Below are 19,258 nucleotides of genomic sequence, written 5' to 3'. Positions count from 1 at the left end.
AGATTTTCAAGATATTATTTTGGATTATGATTCTCAGTTCTGTGGATCTAATTATCTCTGGGATGGATTTACTATGGTGACAAATTTTGAAATAGAAAAATTGGTTAAACATTTAACCCCTACTAGGTCAGTTTCTGACCCCTGTTCATCAGTTGTGTTTCATTCTATGTCAGCGATGCTGGTATCATCCTTGACTTGGGGTCCTGTTTACTAAGCCACACTGTACGCATGCAAACATTTTAGCGTGTGCTAAAAACTAGCATGCACTAATGTTAGAGACACCCATCGGAATATAATGGGTGTCTCTATTGTTAGTGTATGCTAATTTTAGCTCATGCTAAAAACTTAGCACGCCTACAGCGTGGCTTAGTAAACAGGGCCCTGGGATTGTTAATAAGTCACTAATTGAGGGATAGATACCAGATGATCTGAAAGTAGTGACAGTAAAGCCTTTATTTAAAAAATGTGTAAGGGATATAAATGATCCAAAATGTTATACACTGATTTCAATATTGCCATTTTTGGCAAAATTGATTGAAAAATGTGTACTACAACATCTTTGGGCAAAGTTTTTGAACAGTTGAATGTGTCATTTTGGATGTATGCTGATGATATCCAGTTTTCCTTTCCAATACCGGAGAATCTTGAGTGATTGAAAGACATGTTTAGTATTTATATGGATGCTATCTCGACTTGGGTGCAATTTCATGATTTGTCACTGAATTTTTTGAAGAATGAATTCATGTATGTTGGCAGCATCTTGATCCTTCATTACCTACAGTTTTAAGATATCAAGGTACGGATATACACATGAAGTCTGTCATTCAAAATTTGGGTGTAATGTTGGACTGTGAATTGAATATGCAAGCATAATAGATCATGTGATTTCTATTGGGGGGGGGGGGGGGGTTCAATTATGAGTATTGAGTAAACTAAAAGGAATGATACCAGCATATGATTTTCATATAGTAGTGCAACATCTGATACTTTTGCGATTGGATTTTTGTAATTCCCTTTACTTAGGTTTGAACACGACTAAAATTCAAGCTTTACAAATTGTTTAGAATGCACCAGCACATTTGATTGAAGGAGTAAAGAGGTTTGACCGTATCTCTTCCACTTTGAAATGCTTACATTGGTTACCAGTGAGATTTCATGTACAACATAAGATTCTGACTTTGATACATCAACGTATATATAGTAAAGTTCCACAATATTTTGTGGATTCTTTATTCATGTATGAACCGCAATGAGAATTATGTTCTATGGTGAAGAAACAACTGCAACTATATGTTTGCCATCTGTCTGAACCAAAAAATTGTGTGTTTTCGATAGCTGGAGCTTGTTTGTGGAACTGTCTGCCAGGCAGTTTAAGACTTTGTGCTGATTTTCAGAAATTTAAAAAATTGTTGAAGTCTTTTTATTTTGTGAAAGCATAAATGAATGATTAGGGATTGATTTGTCTCAACAGCTCTCTCTACAAGTCTATAAACTAATGATGTATTGACTGTATGAAATGTTATTGTTGGTGGTCTTTTTATATCATGTATGTTTTTATTGTTACCCGCTTTGATTTAAAGCGGGATATACATTTTTTGAAATAAATAAATAGGTCAGGATAGTACATTTTCAATAAACTTGAAACTTTCAATAAACTCATTCACAACTATGAGGTCACATTTCAAGGCCTGTAGGTGTATTTAGTAAAGTGCAGTAACACATTAGCTCATTGAAGGTGCCCTAAATGGTGGTATTCTGGTTACTTATGTGTATAAGCAGCCTCTTATAGAATATCAATTAACAGAAAAGTACACGCCATGCTTTGGTGGCACATGCTTTGCCAGAGAGTATGCACATAGTAACATAGAAACATGACGGCAGATAAAGGCTATGTGACCCATCCAGTCTGCCCATCCTCTGTAACCCCTAATTCTTCCTGTTCCTAAGCGATCCCATGTGCTTATCCTATGCATTTTAAAATTCTGGAACAGTCCTCGACTCCATCACCTCCACCGGGGGGCCATTCCACGCCTCCACCATCCTTTCTGTGAAATAATACTTCCTTAGGTTACTCCTAAGCCTATTCCCTCTTAACTTTGTCATATGCCCCCTCATTCCAGAGCTCTCCTTCCTTTGAAAAAGGCTCACTTCCTGTACATAAATGCCCTTGAGATATTTAAACGTCTCTATCATGCCTCCTCTCTCCCTCCTCTCTTCCAGCGTTTGGGCAGAGCATACATGCATGTGCATGTGCATAAATTATAGAATACTATAATTTATCTGCATATATCTAATTGCAAACAAATACCACAAAAAGTGGAAAGAACACAAAAGTCCCACGGAATGAAACAAAGCCAAAAAAAACAAGGAGTGGAAACTGGATCAGGCTCTTCAAAAACAGACTCAGGACTCCCAATACAAAATTAAAAGCTGTTTATTTAAGGTTTAAAAATAAATAATAAACCTTGAACAGACAGCTTTTAATTTTACATTGGGAGTCCTGAGTCTGTTTTTGAAGAGCCTGATCTAGTTCCCACGCCTTGTTTTTTGCTCTACATCTAATTGCAGACATTTACACCAGTGGTTGCAGCTAAATGTACATGCATTCTCTGCCACTTGCACACGTATTCTGTAAAGTGGACACCTACTTTTCTATATAGAAGAGGCCTAAATAGATGCCATTACCAGCAATTACAGTAGGTGCCCTATTATACACTTACCCTCATTATTACAATTAAATACATAGGCGCCATAAGAAGTCATATGCCTATATTGATACTTTTTAAAAAATGAGTAGGGCTGAGCAGCTAAACTTAGGCATGTATTTTTCATGTAGCATCAAAAGTTCGCTGTATAAAAAGTAGGCACCTGATATTCAACACTATGTAACTGGCCAGGAACGGCTCCAGGCCAGTTAAATAGTCTTAAGCTAGCTAAATGCTAATATTAAGTGTGAGGTAGCCAGCTATCTCGGTTGAATATTAGCACTTAGCAGCTAGCCCAGTCACCAACTATGTCACGCGCCACAGTGGATTAGTGTCAATATTCATCGGCTTACCTGATAAGTTTAGTGACCAGATACACCCGCACAAATAGCAGGTCTATCGTTGGCTGCTCTATTTTAGCTAGTCAGCCGATGAACATTGACTTATAGCGGCAAAAAAAAAAAAAGAAATTCAATGCCAGTCATCAGATACAGCCCGGCATTGATTTTCCAGGTTCGCCGCTGACTGTGGGAGTTAGCCGGGCTGCCTCCAGGGGTCTGAATATTGGCCCTGGCCTAGGTGACTAAGGGAACAGAGTTAGAGTTGGTCAAAAATGTTAGGTAGCTAATGCTGATTTTCAGGATCATGCACGTAACTTAAGGACCCTTTTACTAAAGCTTTAGTGTGCCACCTATTAGCATTTAGGGCCAGATTCTATATAAGGCGCAGTGAGTAGCTTGTGTTAAATTGTGTGCGTGGCCAATTTACGCATGCTACTCTATTAAGTAACAAGCCAATTTGTTGTGATAATTGGCCAATAGCAACCAGTTATCATCAGTATTTGGCAATAATTGCAATTAATGCATGCTTCTTTTTAGGCATATTCTAAAAAAAGGTGTGCGTAAATTCCAGCACGCGTAACTGAAAAGGGGGTGCGGCCATGAGAGGAGTGTAGGCGTGTCAGGGGCATCAATCAAACATGCCCATTATTATAAAATTTAGGGGAACATAAGTACACTTAGGCGTGGGCATTTACACCAGGCCACACCTAAATGTACGTGTGTTCCCCCAGCCTATGCGCTAATCTATAAACTGCATCTTTCTGTAGATCATCCACTGTATATAAATAGAAGGTACGACCCCTTTAATGACTGGGGTCGTCCCTACTTGATTAGCTCATACAAGGCGTCTACAGATTTTATAAAAGCCGCCATCTTTTAAAACACCGCACAGCATAGATGAAGGAAGAAAACAAGACAGAAAGGTAAATAACGAGCGAAAACAAAGTAGAGAAAAGAGTAGAAACTTCTTTAAAGGCTAACTCCTTTTATGATTGTGATTTTCAGAATGATAAAGACGAAGGGAACTGCTCCTTAAGAAGCAATCCGCGAAACAGGAGCTCGCTGTCGGGCGTTACCCGGTAGTCCTAAGCGCATAAGATAAGTGCTGAAACCTGTTGTAAAAAATATACAAAATTGAAAAAAAAGCAAAAACATTGGTTAGAGTGGGAGGTTTTTTGAGGCTTATGAGGATGCTCGCCAGGAAGTTTGAATAAAGAAAATTTATTTTCAATTACAAACACTGAACAGTACGATATCCGCTACTAAACTAGTAGTTGAGTTATCAAGTATCTGAAGTCTTTTTCCTCTCTAATTTAATAGAAGGAGTTGGAAAAATAAAAAGTTCAGTATATACAGTGGATGGTGAATTAGACTTATATAAGTAAAGCCATAGAGAAGAGTAAAATCTTTTTGTAGATGCAGTTTATAGAATTGCTCTACGTGTGTTATTCTGATGTGCCTACGTGTTAGACACCATATACAGAATCCAGTCCTTAGCGCATGCTAAGTTTAAGCAAAAGGGCCTCTTAAATTCCTAAATTTACATATTCATCTCTCAATTTAAGCATTTTTATTGGTAGGGTTACAACACATATTAACAAACCAATGTGAAGGATAAACATAAACCACCAAAGAATACAACCCTATGTACCACAAACCCTAGTTAACAATTATACATGCCCCCTCCTCCCCCCATCACTTTCTTCAGACCAAAATATCAGGACAGTCCTCGGAAGTTCACTTGTTCTTTGAGTAACTTGAGTATTGATGCTATCACATTAGACATTCAACTTATAAACACACTAAAATTAGACCTGCCCTGCCCTGCCCTGCCCTGCCCGATGTTATCCCAGATCCAAGCATTGCTGGTAGCTTTGCCTCCTTCGTGATATTATCTACTGCAGTCTGTGGTGTCTCCCCAGGTGGGTCATTCCTGAAGAGTAGACACTTAGAGGGTCACCCTTTGAAGAGTGCTTTAAGTGATAACTAGGAAGAGTGGGGATACTGCTGAGGACTAGGTAAGGTATGCATTCTTCATTCTTGGAGAGAGAGGTTTACTAGGGTTGCAGTAGTTTAGTATATTATACTGTGGTATTCAGATGGACAGGTATAGGACAGTGTTTTGTGGGTTTATTTAGAATAAGTATTTAGCTTTGGATTACAGGATTGGCCTATTCTATGAGAGTGGGGTAGAGGGATATATCTGTGATATAAACTGATCTGGGTTCAAATTTGTGAAGTAAGGCAGTATAAAAGTGTAAAATATAATATGGGATGATTATTGTAGAAATCTTCATCAACAAGGGAAACTCTATCAGCCAAAGACACTCTTTGCAGGTCCTTCCTTGGGTTTGTCGAAAACAGTTTCTGTTCCCGTCCGGTCTCTGCTGAAAACGGAAGGTGCCGTTGTACCACTTTGCTCTTAAAAAGAAAATGAGAAGAAAATGTTGACTTTTTTTAATTTTATGTTAATTTTATTTTTATTACATTTCTAAACATTCAGTTGAAAAACATTATGTGATGATCCAAAAGCAACTTTGGGTGGGAAGAACAGAGCTAGAGCAGTGTAATGGGTTTATGAAGGGCAAGTTACATTACATTACATCTCAAAATTATATCCCACTTTAACCTCACAGTTTGAAGCGGGTTACAGAAGTCAAGAGGCCAGAACAATCTCTGGGAATTACATAAAATCTATACAAACACAGCCTAAAATATTAATTTTCTTGTAAAACAATTTTTTTTAAATAAACAAGTTTTAACCATCCTTCTAAATGTGAAGTGGCTGACCCTGCATTTTTTAGCATTAAATTTTAGTTGCCAAATATCGGACCATTCCTCCAGCTTCACTAGGCTCTTCCTCATGTCATTCACACCCTCCAGGGGTCTTGCTGTTTGAAAAGCCAGCAATTTTTCAAAGATCTTTAAATGCTTTTTTCCCTTAATTGAGAGAAAATCAAATGTCGTGAAAACACCAAGGGCCCTGTTTACTAAGCCGCGCTGTAGGCATGTTAACTTTTTAGCGCGCGCTAACAATAGAGACAACCATTATATTCCTATGGGTGTCATTAGTAAACAGGGCCCCAAGTCTTCTAAACCTAGAGCTAACATTAAAACAAAAAAGAGACAGAACATAATCTGCAACCAAAACCTGTAATATTTTAAATAAAAAAACAAACATGTTTAAAGATAATTCTGTCCTCAATTGGCACCCAGTGTAACCTAACATAAGGCAATATGCACTTATTTATTTATTTGTTACATTTATACCCCACATTTTCCCACCTATTTGCAGGCTCAATGTGGCTTACAAAGTATCGTAAAGGTGTTTGCCATTACGGTTGATAACAAATACAAGATTGTGTTGTGGTCACATGAGGTAGAAGTATATCAGGCGTCATGGAGTTGAGTGGGAAGAGGAAGTAAATTGTCCAGTACAATCTTTGATTATGTTGTGCTGCTGGATGTGGGGATTTATGTTGGATTAGTGGGATAAGCTTTTTTGAATAGGTGGATTTTCAATGATTTCCTGAAGTTTAGGTGGTCATGTATTGTTTTTACTACAAACGGGAGTCCATTCCATAGTTGTGCGCACTTACATTTAGAAAGCCCAAATACCAAATGAACCACTGGATAGGGCACCTAGAATTATGATGCCTTAATTGGCCCTATTGCATGTATTTGCAGCAGGTTCTATTCTATAAACCATTATGCAAATACCACGGTGCATAACTGCAAAGGGGATGCACATGTGGGCGGAGCATGAGTAGGGCAGGGCATGGTACCAGTTTAAGGGGCCCTTTTAAGAAGCAGCTAAAAAGGCAGTAGTCCCCTCCCCCCAGCATGCACCATTTCCAGTACGGCAAAAATATTTCAATTCTTGTAGCGCCAGTGTGCACCCAGCGGTAATTGTTCAGCATATGTAGAAAGGAGTTTTGTGCAGGAACTAACTATGTGCAGTCTCTGGCAGAAATTAGCGCACAGTTGAAATCCGTGTTAACAATGTCATGAGCTATTCTACACAGATGCAAAGAAGTGCATAAAAGACAAGAAGGCTGAGTGTAACACCAGAGCATTAATGCAAGGTTTGAGAACACATAAAAGTCCAGCTGTTTCTTTTACAGCAACCTTAGAGATGATTTCATGTCTATGTCTTCCCTTTACTGCTCTGAGCATAAAGATCTGTGACTTTTTCTGCTTTCCATGACGAGTATAATTAGAAACACAAACAGAGAGCTGAGGGGAGATGGGCTGAACAATGAACAAAGGGCTAGACTGTTCATGTTGGCAGTAGTCGGACTGAATGTGCATACATTCGTATGTATTCTGCACATTCATATTGGTGCTTTATACACAGCACAGGCAGCTAACAAATCCCAATAAATAAATTTCACCATATGCATGGACATGTGTGCATGCAATCTGATGAATGCTGGTACAATTATGGGGGTGAAAGACATAGTTGCCACTAGTGCATCCAGTTGCCACATGTGAGTGCATCCAGTGTGCCTTCCCATGTTAGCATACATTTTTTGCACTTGGCCTGTTTGCATACTATTTGTTTATAGCAGTGGGGCATTGAAAGCAATGGAAGTAAAACCCAGACTGGCTCAATCTGCCCTCCTTTTCCTGGAGCCATATGGTAACCCTACTTGGGTACAGCAAAATGTTATCCATGAAAATGGTCTTGAAATTCAACCCTCCCAAAGCATAACAGCTTGCTATTTGAATGGTGGGAATTGTCTGTCATAAAACCAATAAAATAATTAATGATATTTACCACATTCTTTCATGACTTGGTAGGTTTTCGACCGGATTTCTTGATTGCCGGAAAGTTTATTTCTGGCCCCTTTCAGATCCTCTTCCTTCATGACGGGGCGCTTCTTTTTCACGGGGGCCCCCTGGCAAGAGTTTAAAGGGGAGAGGTCAATGCTTGACAGCCTATTTTCAGAGTACTCTGAAGTTCTCTGTGCAGCTTCCATAATATCTTCCTTCATTTGATAAACGATTCAATGTTCCTTTTAATTACTGTATTCTAAGGAAGAATACTTAAAACAGAAAACTGTTTTTTAATTCACAAAGGATATAGCTAAGTCAGTGGTTCTCAGCCTAGGTCTCAGGACACACCTAGCCAATCAGATTCTGAGGATATTCATAAATCTGCATTCAGTGGAGGGAATTTCAGGAAAAAAAAAACAGGCTCCAACTGCAAGTGTTCTTACCTTCGATTGAAGAAATAATCAAAATACAGTTCTAATTCTGATGCCACCTTAGTAACAACAATAAACTCTCTCCAATCCATTACAAGACACACTAAATAAATGCAGAATCCTATAAAAGCTAAACAGCACCAACTACCAGGATCTAAACAGCAACAACCTAACTTATGGAACATATTACAAAAGGTGCTATAAATACACCTCTTATCGGGACTCAAAATAAACTAGACTTCTTCAGGTCCCTACACAAAGCTATCAGTTAGCAGAATCCTTTACCTCGGTCATACATGCAACATGGACAGACCCTCACCTAATACAGAAATATTCAAACAAAAACTGAAGTAGAAACCCCAAAAGGCCAGACTAGAAGCCATACAAAATATAAAAACAGAAGAAATTGACATTTCCCACACGACCTAATTCAGTCCTTAGAAACTGAAAATACCTTTCCACTGTCCTTCTGTTGGTCTTCACCTGTTCTCACTCCTCAACTCTTCCTTCCCTCCAGACATTCTGACCTCTTCTAAGCTCTCTGTCCAATTCCCCCCCCCCCCCTCCTTTCCATCCCTTCTCTCCACTCTGACCCTTTTTCACCCCATCCCTCCCATCCACCGGAGTAATCCTTCTAATCTGAGTCCCACTCTCTTCCTCCATTCACAGGCTGTCAACAATCTCTGGCTCTTCCACTTAGACTGGCTGCCTCATGTCACAAATCCCCATCTGGCAGATGTGGAAGGGCATTTTAGAAAGGATGTGCAGAAGGAAATTTCAACATCCAAATTAGGATATGTTTAATTCCCATACAAACATAAAACCTCTTGGAAAATGGGAGCAAGGCTGCACATCCCAGGCCTTCCATATCCAGAGGGAGAAGAGATTCTAGACAGCTGGACATGGAGGGGGGAGGGGAATGTACTTCCTCTTCCTGCATTGATGTGGGAGCAGTTTACTAAAATCACTGCTCTTTAATCCCAGCATTGGCCTGCTCCCCCTCCTACTCTGATGCCACTTCCCCATCCCCAACACCTTTTAAGACCTCCCGATCACTGACACCCATTACCTTGTCCACCTCCCCCCCCCCCCCCCCATGAGGCCTCCACGTATGGGCACAAGCCCAACACATGGGAGCCAACTCTAGAGATCTCCTTCATCCAGACCGAAGACCCTCAAAACAGATGTTGGGCTGCAAGACTCCTCCTCCCACCTCTGATCCAATCCATGGGCTTATGGGGTCCCTGGTGGGCAGTTGGGTGGGAATGATGCAGATCCAATATGGCCACTTAGACCGCTAGTGGTAATATTGCTGTATTTCTGCTAGGGGTAAGGCTTCCATATATGGGAAAAATACCACACTATTACTGCTAGAGGTTTCAGTAGTCACATTGGACCTAGGCAGCCATGAGATGGGAAAGTGGGCATCGTTCCCACCCTACTACACCACCAGGGACCCTGGTAAGCCCAGGGGCTGCATCAGAGGAGTTGGGGGGGGGGGGTTGCAGGTCTTGTGGCTCAACGTCTATTTTTGAGGGTCTTCAGCTCAGAGGATGGGAGATTTCTAGGGAAGGTCTCCATGTGTCAGGCTTGTATCCACACAAGATGGCCTCCCGAAGGGTTGATCATGGTGATGGTGGCGGTGATTGGTGCCTATCAGGGGTCAGGTGATGGTGGGGGTGACTGGTGTCTGTTGGGATTGGGTAAAGGCAGATGGGGGGGTTTGGATGGTGTCAGAGAAGAATGGTAAGGGTGGTGTCAGGGGAAGGGGTTGGCCTGTCTTTGCAGGTCTGGTAATGTTGGGATTTAGCATTGCAATTAGTTGTGCCTCAGAGCAGGTCTAAATCCAGATTTCCCACTGCAGACATGGATTCCCTATGTGAAACAGAGAATGCACATCTCTATTGTCAACCCACTGTGTGGCAGCAGCCAAGAAAGCAAATAGAATGTAAGGAATTATTAGGATGGGAATAGAGAATCCCAACTGACTCTGTAGCATACATATGATCCCCATCTATATATATGCTCTTGGTCCCTCAGCTATACGGCAAGCTGTATTGTAGAAAAGCATTAGCATCATATCTATGTTAGTTGAATATTTGAATGCATGCTTAAGTGTATCATTAGTATAATGCTAACAATGTATTATATTTCTGGTATTTGAATTCCAGTGCTGTTAAATGTGTAGATTTTTTATACTGTTTCACGGTAGCTCTATTATTAGGTTTCAATTTACTGTTTTCAAATTTACCTCATTTATTGTATTTATGTTTATTCTTCGTCATTTTTCTATTGTTATGATGTTAACAAAATTTTAAGTTGTATGTTAAACTGTACCTGCTATACACTGACTTAGGTGAATCTTTTCATAAATGTGGTTAATAAACTCCCAATAATTAAATAAAAGAGTACTGTAATGCTACTGCATCTTGAATACTGTATGCAAGTCTGTGGCTGCATAAAAAATTAGAATGGAATTAGAAATTGTACAGAAAAGAGCAACTGAAATGGTAAAGGTGATGGAATTACTCCCCTATTAGGAAAGGCTAAGGAGGTTCAGAGGAGCATTTTCAAAAACCCTTATAAATAAATAAAAAAAACCTGTCCCACTCATAACATCCAAAAAAAAAAAATCCATCTCACAGTCATAGAGGGGCATAATCGAACGGGGATGACCATCTCTAAGGACGCCCATCTCTGAGGACGTCCCCGCGAATGGGCGGGGCATCCCGTATTATTGAAACAAGATGGGCATCCTTCGTTTCAATAATACGGTCGGGGATGCCCAAATCTCAACCTTTAGGTCGACCTTAGAGATGGGCGACCTCAGTTTTCGCTGATAATGGAAACCGAGGACACCCATCTCAAAAACGACCAAATCCAAGGCATTTGGTCATGGGAGGAGCCAGCAGTCGTAGTGCACTTGTCCCCCACACATACCAGGACACCAACCGGGTACCCTAGGGGGCATTGCAGTGGACTTCACAAATTGCTCCCAGGTGCATAGCTCCCTTACCTTCGGTGCTGAGCCCCTCAAATTCCCCCAAAACCCACTCTCCACAACTGTACACCACTACCATAGCCCTCAGGGATGAAGGGGGGTACCTACATGTGGGTACAGTGGGTTTCGGGTGGGTTTTGGAGGGCTCACATTTACCACCACAAGTGTAACAGGTGGGGGGATGGGCCTGGGTTCGCGTGCCTGAAGTGCACTGCACCCACTAAAAACTGCTCCAGGGACCTGCATACGGCTGTGATGGAGCTGGGTATGACATTTGAGGCTGGCATAGAGGCTCGAAAAAAATGTTTTTTTTTAATTTTTTTTTTGGGTGGGAGGGGGTTGGTGACCACTGGGGGAGTAAGGGGAGGTCATCCCCGATTCCCTCCGGTGGTCATCTGGTCAGTTCGGGCACCTTTTCGAGGCTTGGCCATGAAAAAAAAAGGGACCAAGTAAAGTCGGCCAAATGCTCATCAGGGATGCCCTTCTTTTTTCCATTATCGGCCGAGGACGCCCATCTCTTAACCATGCCCCAGTCCCACCTTCGCTATGTTGCCGACATGCCCCCGTGAACTTTGGTCATCCCTGCAACAGGAAGCAGTTGAGGACGCCCAAAATCTGCTTTCGATTATGCCGATTTGGGTGACCCTGAGAGAAGGACGCCCTTCTCTTTCGATTTTGCCCCTGATAGTCACACAGGACAAACATCTAGATTTCCTGTTCGAATATGGCTGTGAGATGGATGTTTTTACACTGAAAATGTCCAAAATGAATAGCCATTATCCAAAGTGAAACATCCAACTTTTGAATGACAACACGCCAGACATTCCTACAGAGCAGAGTTGCCTAGTTGTAGTACAGTGGATTGTAAACCAAGGGGTCACAGGTTCAAACCCCACTATAACTCTTTTTTAAATTATTTTTAAATAAAATGGATCGCTCCAGGACCTGAAAAATTTCTACAGTGGTCAGCTGCTCAATTACAGCAACATTTTTCTAACTTGGACATACCTGAGACAGGTCTATATAAAAATGTCCTTCTTTTTAGACATGGATGTTTCTTTCCATTTGAAAACCCCTGTTGGATGTTCTACCTTTGAGCTCTCCCAAGTCCTGCCCAAAACACACCCACAACATGCCTCCCTTGCTATTTGGTTGAACTGCAGTGTAAAATGACCTTCCAAAATCAGGATTTGGATGTTTTTAGCAGATGGACATTTTGGGGGGCATTTTAAGACATTCATCTGCTTTGAAAATGAGCACCTAAGGTTCTTCAGCTTGGCTGAAGGGAGATATAGAAGTCTATAAAATAATGAGTGTAGTGGAACAAGTAAATGCAAATTGATAGTTAACTCTTTTAAACAACTCAAAGTCTAGGGAGCACGTCATAAAGTTACTAAATAGTATATTTAAAACATATAGGACAAAAATATTTGTTTCACTGAGTATCCGCATCTCTTCTCTAACCACAAACGCTCAGTTCTTGCATGAGAACTGAACATACACAGGGTGTCAGCATCGGTGGATCAAGGGGGGAGCGGGCAGCAGAGATGAGTGGGAAGCAGAGAAGAAATGTTATGCCCACCCATTTTGCTACACCACTGCTTGATAGGCCTTTAGTCTGACCTAGTATGGCAATACATATGTTCTTATGCAGCTGCCCGGTTGATCTCTTGATTCCACTGGAGTATTTTATCCATCTGGTATTATGGGGAAAGGAAACGGAAGGTGCATCCTACCCTGATGCTTCAACGCCATCGGTCAGTTCAGTAGATATCTTCATTCATCAGATGGCACAGGCTAAAGCCTTGGATGCATCTAGAAGTGATAATCAGGCAGGGATGGTGGGGAATAGCCTGACCAGATCCCAAGTGTCCCTCAGCTCTGTCAGATCACCCCACCCTTCAATGCATGCTACCATACTGGAGTTTTGATACACTCAACCTGAAAACCTGACACTCGCTAAATATTGATACAGTGTAGCAAGATGAATCACCGTAGTTTCTATAGAAAGTGTAATACAGGCAGCCAAGACTCGCAAGATAAAAAAAAAAATGTTCTGTATTCGTGAGAGTTGTTTTTCCAGGTTTAGGTGGGACAGAAACAAACAGTGTTTCTTTCATCAGACTTCAGCTCCTCAATAAGACCCGCAGGCATAACATTTCATTCTGTGTGTAAAATATGGTACAGTTCTTATCCCTTTCATGGCCTTTACTGAAATTCCCCCAAATACCAAGTAGAGGCATCAAATTTGCAAATGGCATGAACCAATAAAAGGCTTCTGTGACCATTAACTAAAAGCATTGTTTGAAATTAAGATGTGGTAGAGATTTGTGAGTTCCTGGATAGGTGTTACTGCCAGAATCTATTATGTGTGACCACAAACATTCATGGAAATTATTTGTGTCTGGAACAGCTTTGGGATTTTTTTTTTAACCTAACTAATCAAGCAGCCCTCATGACAGACAGAGAGAATTTCCTGGGTGCAGAAACAGAGGGGATATGTGGATTCCTGCACAGGAATTTTTAGAATGTGATTGTATGTAGAAAATTACTGCCCTGCACTTCTGTTTCTTTAAGTCGACCTGGTATAGCCTTTGTGGAAAGAGATGTCAAACTCCTTTATATTCTGCCTTTTTTGGAGAAGACTCGTGCATGTTCAAATTTCTCAGGGAGGTTTGAGAACTCTGAGAGTGGATGGAAGGTTGGAATGCTAATTATGTCCATTCTTTTTAATGAATAGTTATTTTTAAAAACAAACCCAATTTGCATAGGACATCAAAGTAGGAACTGGGACCTCAAGTCAGGATGTTCATAATTCTCCAGAGCCTATTATATAAAATACATACAAAGTACATGTATTTGCTAGTACAACCAGTGTCAACAGCCATTTCACAAAAAAAACCCCATATTTAAATAAAGGTATCACTCAAAAATTTCAGTATATAAATTGGTAACCACGCATGTAATGCCAATCTTGCAAAATATATATGTAATGGGGTGTCCTGGTCTTGCGGTGGTCCATAGCTGGATTCTCATCCTAGGGCCATCACATAACATTTATTAAGTAACAACTCTTGTTTGGATACAACATATTGAAGGAAAAATAAAATAATCATGAACAGATGTGTCCCTAATAAGTATAAAAGAATTAAGATCAGAAAAGAGAAAATCCAAAACAAAAAAGACAGATACCAAAATAAACTGTTTAGAGAGAAACCAAAATTAGTCTACAGGGAACTAAGAACGAGCTTAAGTACAGTAAAAATACCACCAACCAAAGCTGAAATGGAAACATTCTGAAGAACATTATACGAGAACCATACTGAGCACAACCAAGAAGTAGATTGACTCCCTCACAAACAGGAGTATTTGGAAAAGGCAGATATCAAAATTATGGAATAGCTGATGTAACAACAAAAGAGCTAAAAAAAAAAAACAGGTTGAAATTAGCTCCAATCTGGAAGATCCCTGGCCAAGATGGGGTATCCAACTTTTGTCTCAAACAATTAGCATTACTCTGCCAAGGCCTGGATTTGAAAAAAAATTATATATCAGTTGGTCAAGCAGAACAACATTCAAAAAGTAACATTCCAAAAAAATTACAGACTCATAACTTGTCTACCTACGGTCTTTAAGTTATTCACTGCAATAGATGCCCATAGAATATATGATCATATCAACTCTAATAATATGGCTATAGAACAAATAGCTAATAAGAAGGGAGCATATGGAACCAAGGACCAGTTAATTATGAATAAAGCCAATATGGCCAGTGCTAAGAAACGCTGAAATCTCAGTATAGCATGGATTGACTATAAGAAAGCTTTTGATAGCATCCTATACTGCTGGATAATAAATTGCCTTGACAAAATAAATCCTGAATTGATGGAATGCAAATTCACTATGAATATATGGTAGCACGGCGGGCTGAGAACCTTAGGAACTTAACCCTCCATTGCCCAGTTACAAAACTTAGATTGTGAGCTCTTTATGGACAGAGAAAGTACCTGCATATAATATGTAAACCACTTTTGATATACCACTTTTCTGTAGTACATCCAATCTATGACCCTTTACCACATTCCACTTGCAATGCAAATGGACAGTCTCATTCCTATGATAAAGATCCAGTGAGGCATATTTCAGGGAGACTCCCTGTCACCACTTTTGTGTTGTCTGTCACTTAATTTACTATTATTAATTCTTTGGGCTATGGGTTTAGCCTTACTCCTAAAGATAGCAATGATATAGAGGTTACATCACACTTAATTTTGTAGATGTCCTGAAGTTCTACAGTTGCAGCAACCACAATTAGTAGAACTCTGAACAGTGAAAAGCTTTTCAAATGACATCATGATGACTTTTGATCTGGGCAAATGTGCTACAGCAATGCTCCTTAAGGGAAGGTTGAGCAAAACTGATTGATGACTGTGAGAGGAATGGAGGAATAGCCTAATGGTTAGTGCAGTGAGGTGTAATCCTGGAGAACTGGGTTCAATTCCCACTGCCGCTCCTTGTGATCCTGGGCAAGTCATTTAATCTAGCATTGCCCCAGGTACAAAAAAAATCCCCTTAGACTGTGAGCCCACTAGGAACTGAGAATGTACCCGAATATAATGTGTACAGTGCTGTGTATGTCTAGTAGTGCTATAGAAATGATAAATAGTAGTAGCAGAGAAAAAGGAACTTAAATATGAAGTGCATAAATATCTAGGTGTGGAACAGCAATCAAGCATAAATCACTGAGACAATCAGCAAAAAATATAGGAGACTAAGGAAGGAAATTATCAACATGGGCTACCATTATGACAAGTTTATTTTAACACAAGTTGTGCAATGAGACCCTGTGCTAAACTAGCACACTTTTTGGTAAAATAACCCTCTTAATGGTAGCCCACATCGATATCTTCCCTCCTAAAACTGATATTGAACAGTGCATTAAACATCATGGAATAAGATGCAGGCCATTAATCAGCAGGCACGCTCATACAATTTTGGAATTCTAGACACAATGCAATTACTATGGAGAAACAGAGATCATACTCCATATACCTGGCTTAAGAGTGAGGTTCATTACTGCCACAGTATGCACAAAACATACTGAAGACATTGCCTCTAAAATAAAATAAAATAAAATAATAAAGGAGGGCTGGATCTACACACAGCCACCACCACTACCTTACTAAAGGCTTTCGCTTATAAAGTGCTGGCTGTATCATTGCAGCTATCACAGGAGGGGGATGCTGTAACCAGGAGGTATGCACCTCCTCCCTACTTTGACTTGGTATGGTCCTGGGAGCAGGGACAAATAGGACTAGTAAGGGTCCTGCATGGATCCTCACTCATGTTTACTTGCCTCCACTTACACATGTTGGATTTTATAGAGCTACATGTATGAGAGGAACCAATTAAGGGATCCTTTTACTAAGGTGTACCGAAAATGGCCTGTACTGGTGTAGACGCATGTATTGGTCACGGGCGGGTCCATTTTTCAGCGCACCTGCAAAAAAAGGCCTTTTTTTGGGCTGAAAATAGACGTGCAGCAAAAAGAAAATTGAAGCACGTCCATTTTGGGCCTGAGACCTTACCGCCACCCATTGACTTAGCGGTAAGGTTTCACGCATTAACCGTGTGGTAATCGTCAGTGCGCATAAAATGCCGATTACTACCTGCTTAGCACTGTGAGCTGGAAAATAAAAAGTATTTTCTGTCACACGTAGTGGACGCACGTCAAAAATGAAATTATCACCTGGGCCACGCTGTAGCCAGACAGCAGTTCAAAACTGAGGCGCATAGGACACACGTACATGTCTTAGTCAAAAGGGCTACTAAAAAACCAACTTTTGACATGGTATTAGACACCGGTGAGGTAAGTATAATTGAGCCCTTAATCACTGGTGAAGACTACCAACTAGCAGGTGGCTGACACACACACACACACACACATTTATTTATTTGTTTGTTACATTTGTATCCCACATTTTCCCACCTATTTGCAGGCTCAATGTGGCTTACATAGTACCGGAGAGGCACTCACCAGTCCGGTAAAGAAACAAATACAGGTGGTATTATGGTTGAGTAATGAACATATGTTTCAGTTACAGTGGGAATCAAGGAGAGGAAAGATTATTTAGTGTCCAGTACAAGCTTTGGTTATGTTGTGTTGCAGAGTGCTGGCATTTATGTTGGGTCGGCGGGGGTATGCCTTTTTGAACAGGTAGGTCTTTAATGATTTCCTGAAGTTTAGGTGGTCGTGGGTTGTCTTCACAATTTTGGGCAGCCGAGTTCCATAATTGTGTGCTTGTGAAAATGCCTACGAAACAAAATGTAAAACTATATATCTGTTCCCATAGTAAAATGGAAAATTCATGTATATTGTTTGGGTCACCCTTCAAATCTGTGCAGCATCTACTTATGTAAACAGTGGCATTGTAAAATTGACATTTCCATAAATGCAATGCAATCCTGAATCTAAACTGACCCCCCCCCCCTAAACTTACTCCTCTGTTAGTGCAGATAAATGCCTGCAGCTGACACAGTCCTTCTGCTTTTGCCCTTAAGTGTATCAACTTCTATTTGCTTCCCTCTCAGGCACTTACTACCACTACACTCAAGCCTGTGAAAGATTCATTTGCAAATGTATATAATACTCAGACACCAAGAAAAACCTGTCCATCTCCACAGCTCTTCTGATAGGAATTTGTTGTCATTTATTCATAATCAACTTCCACTTCTCATCAAAACAAGGTGCCCTGTTTTATGAAGCATGTTTACTTTAAGTGAAGCACCTCTATTTTTATCAGGCTTGGCTATGTGAAACTAGGTGATATCAGGATTAACCTTTTTTTTTGGGGGGGGGGGGGCTAGACTTAAAAGTGAGAGTTATTACTATATTCACCCTTCCGTCTTGGTAAAAAAATAAAAAATAAAAAAAAAGGTGGGGGAAGCATTTGACTTCCTGCTCCCCCCAAGGTGGCATTTTGAAACATAAACTGATGAGAACTTGAAATAAACTAAAAATAACCTGAACCGACAGAAAGAGCAACAACTTTATTTCAGAAAGCTTTCAGACGTTCACTAGAACAGTCACCGATTTAACACTTTCATTTTGATTTTGTCAAATTGCATAATATCGAACTCAACAGTGGAATCAAACAGTAACACACTCCCTGCCCCCCCCCCCGGGGGGGGTCACAAAGGCTTCAGCATATTTAAATTGTCCTTTTTTACTTTTCAGACGGTAGGAAAACCTCAAAAGTGACACTACTGTTACCTTCACATAATCACCAACAAATAAAACCAAGAAGCTGTAAACTAGTACTTTGTAACGTAACGAGACAAACCAGAAGAAGAAAGATCAAATTTAGCATCTCTCAAGAGATTCTTTATCTCTGGATAATCGGGAGTGAGGGTGGGGGAGGGACAAGCGACATAAAAATAAATCTCTTCATCCTAAATATTTTACCTGAGGCTGTGACATTGCAGCTCTCTCTCTCACACTCAGTGAAGACAATCCAGCGCCTTGGAAAGCTGTTCCCTTTCAAGAGACCCAGGGTACTGCCTGCCAGAGGCTGTTTTCTCTTTACTTATATAGGCTGTACAATGTGAAGTGAGCTCCCTGGTTCACAGGCTCTGGCTGCTGAGCAGTTTATTCTTAGAGATGAGTTTGGGTTGCAGAATGCACTCAACTGTTGCTCAGCCTGGAACTGGCTGCTGACAGGCAAAGGACAGCTGCACTTAAAATGAACATTGGAAGGAGTTCCCCACATGTTCTCACCACCAACCTCCTGACCCAGGAGTCTGCAGTTACTTTCCTTAGCTCACTCAGGGTTTGTTTTATTAAGTGGTGGTAAGCCCAATGCGGGCTTACCGTTTGCTATAATGGAAGTACCGCCAGGCTACGGCAGCAGCCCGCTGGTACTTCCCACCCCCTACTGCACTGTCATTTATTAATTTTTGTAGCACCGGACTGTACCCAGCAGTAATCACTGCCCGGTTACC

General features: G+C 40.6%; 1 protein-coding gene across 1 annotated transcript; it reads right to left on the bottom strand.

The window, feature by feature from the left end:
• Positions 1 to 4,601: 4,601 nt before the first annotated feature.
• On the bottom strand, positions 4,602 to 18,864 carry MUSTN1 (musculoskeletal, embryonic nuclear protein 1). Its single transcript, XM_030207458.1, has 3 exons — positions 18,723 to 18,864; positions 7,827 to 7,947; positions 4,602 to 5,467 (listed from the first exon to the last, which is right to left on the bottom strand). The coding sequence occupies exons 1-3, from the start codon at positions 18,735 to 18,737 to the stop codon at positions 5,361 to 5,363; spliced, it is 243 nt and encodes an 80-aa protein (XP_030063318.1). The 5' UTR covers positions 18,738 to 18,864; the 3' UTR covers positions 4,602 to 5,360.
• Positions 18,865 to 19,258: the final 394 nt, after the last annotated feature.

This window comes from Microcaecilia unicolor, chromosome 6, assembly GCF_901765095.1.
Source record: "Microcaecilia unicolor chromosome 6, aMicUni1.1, whole genome shotgun sequence".
Classification (NCBI taxonomy): Eukaryota; Metazoa; Chordata; class Amphibia; order Gymnophiona; family Siphonopidae; genus Microcaecilia; species Microcaecilia unicolor.
The sequence above is the reverse complement of the archived record's forward strand: the minus strand, read 5'-3'. Positions and strand labels throughout refer to the sequence as shown.